Source organism: Crocodylus porosus, unplaced genomic scaffold (assembly GCF_001723895.1).
Source record: "Crocodylus porosus isolate Cpor-Errol unplaced genomic scaffold, CroPor_comp1, whole genome shotgun sequence".
Lineage (NCBI taxonomy): Eukaryota > Metazoa > Chordata > Crocodylia > Crocodylidae > Crocodylus > Crocodylus porosus.
In genome coordinates this window covers 130215235-130226979 of record NW_017728943.1, presented here as the reverse complement: position 1 = coordinate 130226979, position 11745 = coordinate 130215235, and the positions used below count along the sequence as shown (strand labels likewise).

Genomic DNA, 11745 nt, shown 5'->3' with positions numbered 1-11745 from the left:
GTACAAGTGATCCACTCTGTACCCACTGTCTCCCATTCCAATGCTGAAAACAATTCTTGAGACTGAGGTATAGTATGCACCTACATACATTGAAGCCATTTTTTTTACCTACCAGAGGGTAGAATTTAGCACTGAGTTTGATAACTTCACTGAAGAGAAGCTGCCAGATGTTCCAGCTACTAATGGATAGAATGTACCCAAAGTCTGTGTGAAAACATGCTCTTGTTACTGTTCCACTCTCCCCCTTCCTGCCATCCACCCATTTGTTTCATCCACTTGTTATACCTTTTTGTTAATCAAGACAGCAAGCTCTGTGGAGGTGTGACTGTCTTTGTACCCCGTCTATGTCCAGCACCTAGTGCAGTGGAATCCCAGTTCCCAACTACTGGGAGTCCTGTGTGCTAAGCTGATGTAAGAAATGAACCATAAAATGTGTTATTAGGGCAGATGCCTATTTCTTCCCTTGTCTTAGGTGAGAGTAAACACTGCAGAGCATCTTCAGAATATTTGGATGCATTCAATATCCTAAGTGTCCCTCTGTTGGAAAAAATACTATAATGCACCACAGATCACAGAAAAAAAAACCCCAAATCAAAGTGAAAAATGTAGTAGTATGACCTGTTTTCTGCTTTTATTTTTGTGGAAACCAAAGCACAAAACCTGAAAATCTGGTTGAGAAGCCAAAACCCAACAATTGTTGCTGGCATATGCAAGTAAGTACATAATGAACAAAACTGGAGCCTGTTGGGTTATGTGAAGGAGGGACAGACTTTACCACTATATAAGTTTGTCCGTTGGTCCTCTTTATTCCATGGCCTGGCCATAAGTTAATGCTGCTTGTTTCATCACTAAAGGTAGAAACAAATGTCACCTTTCATCACCTGTGTGCTGCCATAAAATAATGTATAGTAACTCAAAGGCAAAGCAAAGGGATTCCCTGGGTAGCTGGGAATCAGGCCAACCCATGTCTCCATCTGAAGCACGTGTCAGCATGGGTCCTGGTGCTGGTCCCAGTGTAGAGGCACAGGGCCATGCAGAACTTGTTGTGGAGGCACAGGACATGGGGGATTCTGTGGGTCTTGTGCCATCCTGTGCCTCTGTGCTGCCCCACTTGGGACAACAAGAAGGCATGGGGAGCAAGGGATATAGGAGCAAAGGGAACATGTCACCTGTTATCTTGCATAGGGTTCCTGTTGTGCATTTTGCCCAATGAAGTGAATCAGCTGTGGCAGTTTATACCCTAACTACACCAGGGCTCCTCCCTTTGTTGGTGCTGTATTGTAGTTCAAGTATGTGATGTAAATTTGTAACCAGTGGGCTCCTTTCTTCTTTCTGTTGGCCAAACCCAATTTTAGTCTGGCACAATGCCACCTTATTTCTGATGCTGTTCTTTGCAATTGCGTCATGGTTAACTGTGTTTACTTGTTGCTGCTTGCTGTATGAATTTGTTCATCATCCTTTCCATTATTAGCCTTTCATATAAACTTCCTACTGCACAGGAAGAGACAACCCACGATTATTATTTTCTCCAGGTTTATTTTCCTTTTCTTTAATGTTTATGTCTTTTATAAACCATTAGAAAATCAATTAATTAGGCTAAATTCTCACAATTGCTTCTAGTTGAACTCCCTTTTATATGGGTTGTATTTGTTACCTTTACTAGATTAATTTATTCTGTAACTATATTTGCTCAGACTGATTTGTAATGTTAATTAAATTGACCATAGGTGGGAATTTCCATGGGATTTCATAGAAGTTATTTCTTGTCGTATTTCCTTTTAAAATTTGAGAGCTTTGCTTATAGGATACCGATGCCCATGGTAAGAATAAAAATACCAAGGCCAGTTGCAATGTACCTTTTAAAGTCAAACTCAGGTTTTTTTTAAATAAAATTTTGGAGGAACTGCAATGCAGCAAAATATTATTTCTCACAAAGCTCTATTATGTTATTGAGCAGAGTAACATAATGTCAGGAGATTTTTTGTGCTGTTCTGTTCAGATGAAGATGATAAGCACTTCAAATAACTAAATAAGCAGATTCAACTAACTAAGAAAACAACTCAAATGAACAGTAGTACAATGCAGTAAACGTGGAATGAGATAACTAAAGTTTGTATCAGATAATGAAGTTAGTTTTCCAGATGTTTAGTGTGCGGCTGTTCATTCTAGTTTTAGATTAGATCAGAAATCACCTTTGTAGCAAAATTATACTTCTTTTGTAGGGTCTGTTGCTACTCTCATTGAGATCCCTACCTTCAAAATAGTTTTCCCATGATATATTCGCACTGATTTTTTTTTTGTCAGTTTTTTCTCTCAGATCTCTTTTCCTTTTGATTCAGTCTTTTCCTCCACCACTACTTTGTAACTAGACTATTAGTTACAAACTATACATCATTTGGTTTATGCAGTTGTCAACATAGGTTAATTCTTTGCCCTTGTTAGAAAATCTTAACTGTATTACAAATCTAAAGCATATTGTGGTCTGATTATTAAAGTTTATTATTTGTCTGACTGTGTTTGTATTGATTATGATCTAGTGCTGTAGAATTGTTCTGTTGTGGGAAAACCTGCACCAAATGAGTATTTTGGGGTCTGTGGGCTAGAAAAAATTCTGAGTAATCTAGAGATTCTGCTGCTTTGTTTTTAAGGTCAGTCCAGGTGGCAGCACATTCCTGTCAGACTAATGAAGCCTGATCATTGCTTGGTGCAGATCTTCTATCTCTGAGAGACATTACTCAGAAGCACGCAGCATTTGAGTTCAGTAGTAGCCAGGGCCATGCTGTCAACTTTCTTTGTAAGGAAGGACATTGTAATGGTTAGAGTTCTAGCTTGGTCTATAAGAAACACGACTGCAATTTTCTGTTCTGCCACAGGCTTCCTTTGTGATCGAGAACAAATCACTTTAGTTTTACAATGTGTGAATTCTCCATCTGAAAAATAGACATAATAGTACTTCCTTGCCAGTAAGTTTAGTATGGATATCAGTAGATATCATAGTACAGTATAACCTCATAAATCTGGTTTTCAAAATTCCAGAATTCTCAAAAATCCAGCACTTTTTAAAAATATACCGGATCGGGGAGTAGCGGCAGCTGGTCCCATAGCACTGGCCGCATGCAGAGTGGCGGCACGGGGTGGTGGATGGCAGCAGCGGCCGCCACGTGCAAGCTTCCCCCTCCACGTCTGGGAGGGGGTGCTAGGGGGAGGCAGAGAGCAGCAGTGGCCGGTCCCGGAGCTGCGGCCACACACTGTTTAAAAAATCAGGAACATTCACATTTCTGGCAGGTGCTAGGTCCCAAGGATGCTGGATTTATGAGGTTATACTGGAATGGGAGCCAGATGACTCCTTTAGATAGAATATGCCACTTCCTTATGAGAAATCACCCTTTTGGGTCAGCCTGTTTGAAATAAGCACATGAGAGTTTTTCTTCTCACTGTGGACATTATATAACAAGTAAGAAAAATAAAATCTTGTAACTCCTGTGCATTTCACCCAAGGTAACTAACACCAGAATTGCTGAAATTTATGATGGTTTTGTTCCTGACAAATTATAAACTGGGCTATCAAGATGAACCTAAATACCGGGTGTGATTTTCCTTTAAGTCGGGGATGTCAGACTCACCTTGAGCCCCAGGCCAGATGTGGACCACAAGGCTTCTTGTGGGCCAAATCTAGCCCAGGGAATTGGGACAAACTGCAGTGGTGGCATTCCAGAGATGAAGAGGGTTTCAGTGATGGCACATCTGGAGGTAGCAGTGGTCTGGGGGCAGGGGTCCAGAAGTAGGAGGAAGGATCCAGCAGCAGCCGGGGGCAGAGGCTCGATGAGAGTTTGGGGCAGTTGCAGAGGAAAGCCAAGCTTGCTGCTGATGGCAATGGCCAGTAGGATCAAATGGCCCCCATTCTGCAGCAGCCTATGCCCCCAAGCTTTCAAGGGCCTGCTGGTGGTGTGACAGGCCAGATAAACATACAGCCTAGAGCCTCTCTGACACCCCTGCTTTACATTATATCTCTGTAATTCTTCTAGATTTGTCAAAACTGTTTTTCCTGGAAGTAAACTGCTTGCCCTTTGCTTTGTAGGTGGCAGACTGTGCTTGGGATGAAACAGTGAAGATCTATAGCCCGCTGTGTCTGACAGTTCCTGTATAGAGAATGCACTTCTCTCGGTGAAGGATGACTGACTGGGAAGGAACCTTCTTCTGCTCCCCAGACCTCACCTCACACCAGATGTGTTGATCTTTTGCCCTTGTGTTTTTTTTCAGTACAATGTCTGTTTTTAACTGAAGCTGTTTTAAATCCAAAGACGTTTGCAATGCAGGATTTGGAGATCTTTATGCCTGGTTTTACTGTCCAGGCAGTTCTTGGTGCAGCCAAATGTTCACTATCTGTGTGGGTTATCAAAGACTGGCAGAAACAGACATTTTGCTGGGTTGCTTAGGGCAGAACTATTCCTACATTTGCTTTGTAGAGTTTAATGGGTATTTGTGTTATCACTGAAGATGAGAACCAAAATTCCTCAATCTTACAGAGAAATTAAATGGTAAGGTATTTTGAGATACTGGCACTGTTTTTGTTTTTTAAGGTTGGGGGTTTTAACTGGAAATTGCTGTGGCATCAACCTGAGGCTTGCATCACTCAGTTGATTTGATATTGATACATTTTGCTATAAACTCACGTTGCATTATAGTCTCATGCTATATGATGGATCCTGTTGATAGACAGTAAATGTCATACGTTATAGCAAGCTGCTTCCTTTGACCTTTGTGTTCACTGTTTCATGATGGCAGACAAGATTATTTCCATTTTTTTTCCTTCCCTTTTATCTTTACAGATAAAACTCTAGATGCCAAAAGAGAACTCTGTTCTAGAAAATGTGAAATACAGGAAAAAAGCTTGCAGGTGGAAATTCTTAGAAGAGTTCCCTTTTCTTAAAAAACTTTTTCAAACTTCATTGAAGCTCCACTTTGATATACAAATTATTATCTTGTACATCTTTACCTGCCCTGTAAATCTCCTCAATCTGTACCTCCCTAGATTTTTCTCTTAACTTCTGCATCCCACTTTCTCTTCCTTTTCCATGAAGGACCCTTTCACAGGGGTATTTCCAGTGGTCTCTTTGCAAAGCCCTGACTGCTACTGAACTTAAACAGTGCATGGTCTTTGGTAGCATATGCCAGAACTGGTGAGATATGTATCATGTGATGGCCTGACACCAGAGGCTGCCAGATCGACTGGACCATTTGAAGATGTAGGGAAGGAAGGTTCAGATGACTTCATGGACTGCAGAGAATGGTGGACTGCTGGGAGAAGTAAAGGGGACTATTTTGGAAGGAGGAGCCAGGGGGTTCTGGACAACCATGTGAAAGTATCTGAGCAATGATTAGAAGGCAGGATGAAAGATGAAATCCTCTTACACAGCCAACTTCTTTGGATTTGGTACGATTATATTTTTTCCTAGATCAGGTGGCCTGTCCCTGTGTGCAAAGGCCTACAAGTTTAAAAAAAAATGTATTTTGTTTTATGATGGACTATTGCAGATTTGCAAATGTGTGACACTTCCTTTTTGCGTGCAAAGAAATGACACAACTATAAAGCTATAATACCATGGCTCATTAAACCCAATCTTAGGCATTAAAATAGATTAACTCTAGCATTAGAAGTTCCTTCCTTTCATCTTACTTTACTACTTGGCATATAAGCAGCAAGACTGTATGGGGTTCATGAAGTTTTTGTACATGTGTATGAAGTACATGGGGTACTTACTAAGAATATATGCACTTACAGTATGTCAATTCGAATCCTATAAGAAGTTAAGAGTTAGTAAGAGGATAAGAACAATTTCATATTATCTGGATGTTTGTCATGAAGATGAAAAATACACTGTACCTAATGCCCATGCAAAGCAAAATGGATTTAAACTTTTTCTTCTTAACTGTCTCCCTTCCCCCCTTGTGCACTAACTGCAATGTTGAGAGCTGCTGAATCCAGATTTTAGTCTTTTGAAAAATGTGAGAACCCAGAAGCTCAGTGCAATAAATAAATGCTGTGGCTTTTAAATTTACCTTATAATCTCTAAATGAGAAGGTATGCTGTTATAAACATTTTGCTGTGTTGTGAAAAATGTTTCTTTGGCAGTAATTATAGCTAATTATTAATTCTCAGGGTACGTTTGTTACATATGAAATAAAATTGCTTTCAAGATTCACAGAACTAGCTTCTAATTCTTCATTTTTCTGCACAAGCCTTTAACTACAAATGTCTCAAAAATTTAATCCAATACCCTTTTACATTCTTTCTTTTAGAAGATTTTTTGAGAATTCATAGGCTTTTATTTAGCTAAAGAAATTTATTTTTGATTTTTAAATAAAAAACTGTATTTATTCTGTTTTTGCCGCAATATTAAATAACTGCACGGTGCTGTAAATAATAAACTAAGTATTGTCAAAAAGCTGTTATACTTGTACTCTTAGCAGCCATGGTCAGAGAGATAAATGCAGAAAAAGTTCCTTGGGGTTACCTTATAATATTCATTGTGAAGATTTGAGTCTTTTGAATGGTGGACACATACTTTTCTCCCTGTTTTTGGCAACCATCTTACTTTAAGTGTGACTTTTTTTCTAATTGTATGCACCATTAACTTTGTATTTTGATGAGGGCTATTTTAATCTCTTCTAAAACATCAACTTGTTACAAGAGCATGCCAAGAGTGGAAGTATTCTCAGCATTTTACCTCCGTTAAAAGCAGGCCGTCAGCTCTAGCATGTCCCTGCAATAAAGAAGATGCAATAAAAATGAAATTTCATTCCTAGCTGTAAGATGGTTTTACGATTCTATGACTACCAAAGCTGAGTTTGTTTTAATTTTTTTAGAAAGGCTTCTCTGCCTTTTTCATTAAAATACAGATTGATGGTCAGGTTAATAATTTGTCACAATGAACTTTTCCTAACATTCCACTCCACTCTGGTTATGTTCATTTGATTTTTCTCTCAGTTCATTCATTGTGTGTAGGATCTGGTTAAACTGGTGGGTACTCGTGGGTTAGTTGACTTTAGTTTGAGGGAGACTGCAGACCACATCATTAGTCTGAGCTGTGCTAAAACTAGAGCCACAATCGCCATCCTGACTGCTAGCAACTGAACTAAGCGCCCAGTATGATCTCTAGCCCCAAGGAACCACATCTGAATAGTATGAGTATATATCTTCACTGCAGAATTAACACAAGTTATCTACACTCTAATTCTCTTTAGTTGGTCTAGTTTGAGTTGCAACAGCTACATTTTGAAATACAGCTCAAATTTCTGTATCTGCACTGGTGCTGTGCTCTTTTTTTTTTTTTTGGTACTAAGGCTCCAGGGGCACATTTACCATGCACCATTCTACGACTCTTCCCTGAGTTGTGGGAGATCTTGTTTGTCCTTTCAGAGTATACAGGCACTGATCTGCATTCATCTGCATGGTCATATTGGCAGCTAACAAATTGTGCCCACTGAAGTTTTAGACCATACTCTTCTCTGGGCCCTCAGACTTGATGAAAACACCACTGCACTTGGCAGAGAATTTTGTGTGTGGGAGGAGGGAAGGTGGAGAACTACAATTGGGGGTAACATGAGAGACAACTTGAGGCACTTTTGCAGTAAAGTTGGACCCTGAGAGGCAGTGAGTGTATTGCAGACTCAGCCTGGGACTGAGTTTTCATGGTAGGTTTCTCACCCTTTTCTCTTATTCCCCTCCCTTACTGAGGTATCAGGTGGCCTCATCTCATGTTGACATACATGACAGAGTACAACAGTTCTTTGTAGCAGAGGCAAACAGGTTTAGGTGTTTTAAGAATGAGCAAACTCATATATGCCTGAGGTTGTAGCAGCCTGCTCTCTTTTTTCCCATCTGCACTTGGTGAGAACTTACACTTTTATTAACCAAAGGCTCTGTGGGCTACGTGCATATCCCAAATATTAATGGACAATATATTTATAAAGGACTGCTTCTCCATCCTGACACTTACCAGCTAAATGCACTTCCTCCTAAATAGCCTAGGACAAAAAGCTCTAAGACCCAGTCTGTTTTAGTCACCTCAAGCTTGGTTTGTACTTTGTGTTGGTCTACATCAGTGGTTCCCAATCTGTGGTATGCCTGGAGCGGCCCGGTTCTACCCTGGAGGTTTCTCTGACCAACCTCCTGGAACCGAAGACGGGCATTTGAGGTCCAAAAAATGTGTCCCTGAAAATCTCCACGGACGTTTCCTAGAAGTTTTGAGGCGGTGGCACCCGGTCCCGCCATTGGGGCGAACCACCCAAATGCACTTCCTTCCAAAAAACATAGGACAAAAAGGCTCAGTTCCGATTCTATCATTTTCTATGATTCTACGATACAGACCCTGTAGAACTGTAGCAAAATCAAGGGTGGGGAAAGAGTGCAGACTAAAACCTGAGCTGTTTTCCTTTTATAGCAAGGGCAATCCAAGTCAGATTTATTATAATTACTTTATACGACAAAAATTTGCTGGTGGTACTTGCGGTTGTATCATTTTAAATAGGTGGTGTGCAATTTGTCAGAAATTGGGAACCACTGGTCTACATCTTGAAACCACTAGAAAGACACTGAAGCTAACACACAATGCCTTGGCCTGGTTCCTTAGTAAAGTTTCATGGCCAGACCACATTACCCCAGTCTTCTGGGCCTGCACTGATTCTAGTAAGTTTCTGCATGAATTCCAGGATGTTAATGTTGTGTTCTCTTCATATTTGGGTCTGTTCAAGCACGTTGCCCTCTTATTATAGTACTGCCACAGTACTACAATAGAACTATATAATTCTGTGGCAGTATTATAGCACAGCTGCATTGGGAGCATCTACACGAGACGCTACATCACTGAAGCGATGAGCTACATCTCTGTAGCTCATTGCTATGGTGATGTAATGTCAGCTGGCACAAACTGACACCGACGCTACTGTGTACTAACATGGGGAAAAAACCCGTGCAGCATTGGGACTATGCAGTAACACATATGACTGCTTAGTCAATTGGAACTTGCTTAAGTACTTGCTAAGCAAGTATTAAATGACTGCACAGTAACAACTGTGCCATCCCCTGCACATGTAGACACGTCCACTGATCCTTTGACTTGGATTGCCCTTGCTATAAAAGGAAAACAGCTCAGGTTTTAGTCTGCACTCTTTCCCCACCCTTGATTTTGCTACAGTTCTACAGGGTCTGTATTGTAGAATCATAGAAAATGATAGAGATCCAGTTGAGCCTTTTTGTCCTATGTTTTTTGGAAGGAAGTGCATTTAGCAGGTAAGTATATGTAGAGTGTCAAAATGGAGAAACAGTCCTTTATAAATGTATTGTGTGTTAATATTTGGATTACTTTTAATCCATAGGGCCCTTGGAAAATAAAAGCATAAGTTATTTAAATGATACTTAAAAAAATAGCAGACACAGTGGCCTGCAGGGCAAAAAAGAGGTGAAAAAGTAGAGAGCAAACAGCCAAGAAGAGTGAAGAAGGGGAGTAAGGAGAAATGTAGAAGGTGGGAAAAATTAGTTAGGGAGCCATGATGAGGTAATATAGAAAAGGAAGGAGAAAACTGAAATAAATGTGAGAAAACAGAATAGCATGCATAGGACACGGAAAAAGAAAAATATGAAGAAGAAGAAAGAGCAAGGAAATGACCAGAAGAGATGTGCTTTTAAGCTCAGCTGGTGAAATCTTTGTCCTAATGGGTGGGTCCCCACATGCAGGGGTATGTGCTTGTAGAGGCACAAATAGCAGTGAGACAAATTTGTCCTGCTTTTTTGTGTCCCAGTGCGTGCCCCTGCATGCATATTTTGGCACACAGCAAATTGTCCAGGGTAGGGATAGGAGATGCTGAGGCCAGCACTTGTTCTGGCCTCAGCAGTATTACCCGGTGTTCTGGCGCAGCAGGGGTGAAGATCTGGCATCATGGAGCCTGGTCAGTAGCCAGGGTGTTGGTCTGAACAGCCAGTGCTCCGTTTTTTTCCGGCACGTGCTTGTGACACATGTTCTGCGCCGCTTTTTTCCCCAAGAGTTCTTTTTGCTACTGGAATTTCCCAGTAGCAAAATTTGCCACCACACTGCAAATTTGCACTCGTTTTCACATTCCCTGAGTGTGGCTTGTGGCACCAAGAACTGCACACCCCTGCAGATGGGGACCTGCCCAATGAAGTCATTGTGAGCCCTGTTCATGTGAGACCTGTCAAGTGTTGAAGTTGACAAAGGGGAGGTGGAATATAGTGGCAAGATTGTAGGGGAGGGTAACAAAGATAAAACTGTGCATAGTAGATAAGATAAAAGGCAACAATTTATAGACAATTCAACATCTAGTGGGCATGTCTACATGAGACAATGCCTATTGGACTAATTCTACTGCGCATTAGTGCAGCTGGCAAAAACCATGCTAATGTGCTAATGCTCATTAGATTAGTCCATTGGGCATTAAGCATCTCAAAAAAGTATTCATCTGTGCTAATGTGCAGGATTTTTAGTACAATGGGTATTAAACATCACATAAAAAGCATTTACCTGTGCTAATTCGCAGTAGTGCCATAATTAAGGCACATTAATGAACATGGAGATATGCCAAGTGAGGAAGAAACAGGATGGAGGTAGAAATACCTCCAAAGAAAAAAAAAGGCTGTATGTCATTAGCAGAAATAATAATAGGATTTTCACTTGGATGGATTTAGTGGAAGCAAAGTCACCAGTACTAAAATGTCATTTGACTTGCATTAAACTCAGATTTTATGGAAGTAGAGAGCAGATTAAATATGGTTTGATTTCCTCATGGTCTTATTGTTCTTCCATGCTCACACACCCATTGAAAATATAAATGTCTTTATCTCTTGTTTCAAGAACAGTATGTTTTCCCTCATGTAAGGTACTTCAATTGTATGAGTGCAGTGATTCTATTATTTAATTTATTGCAATGATTTCTTACTCCTCAAATATGAATATGTAACACCCACACAGAGACCTTAATAGACCCCTGGTTTTATATTCTTGTGTCCTAAATCTTGCCTTGCATCTGCTTCACTTCTGGTCTACTCCACACAGCTGTGATTCAAAGGTGAAATGTGATGCAGCTTCTTCAGTTATACAGCTTCCATTGGAGGCAAGAGCCTATATTTCTAACCTAGTATTTTTGGTTTAGTGTTAGAGACTTGTGCCCCTGTGTTCTACTGATCACCCATGATGTGATCTAATACACACAGATTTGTAGGAATACATATTGAGGTTTGACAGGGCTTACTATTGCTTGTTTCTTCTTTCATTTAAAACTTTTAGCATGGTAGTATAACCTCTAATGGTAATAACTAAATACTAAACTGTATCTTTAATAAGTACATACCCCCTCCAGAAAAAGTCTTGTCATGCAAGTATAGCTTAAAATTCTCAAATTGAAGAAGAGTAATAGGTTGGGGGTTTTTTTGCTTTCTTTTTAACGTTTTTACTTTTGGCTAGCAAGGTACTTCAGCCTTTGAACTCATCAGAAATGACAGGCACTTTCTTTTTCTGCTGGAATTGCCAAATCATATGGAAGGTCTGTGTCTATCTTTTTAAGTGCTGTGGAAGTAAATCCCTTACTCTGTATTGTTACATATTATATGGGCATATAATAATTGATAGTCCCTTCAGGATGAAGCCCACATAACAAATAAGTGAGCCGTGGCAATGACATACAGACTGATATAGAACCCCACGTTCTCCATTTCTGTTTTCTGTCTCTCTC

The 11745-nt window shown here is 40.2% G+C and overlaps 1 protein-coding gene across 1 annotated transcript in view; it reads left to right on the top strand.

Moving 5' to 3' along the window:
• The window catches only part of PEX7 (peroxisomal biogenesis factor 7), a 75418-nt gene extending 69210 nt beyond the window's left edge, over positions 1-6208 (top strand). The window contains exon 10 of the mRNA XM_019550188.1: positions 4079-6208. Coding sequence (XP_019405733.1) covers positions 4079-4147 — 69 coding nt within the window. The 3' untranslated portion in view covers positions 4148-6208. The remainder of the gene's footprint in view (positions 1-4078) is intronic.
• The last annotated feature ends 5537 nt before the right edge of the window (positions 6209-11745 follow it).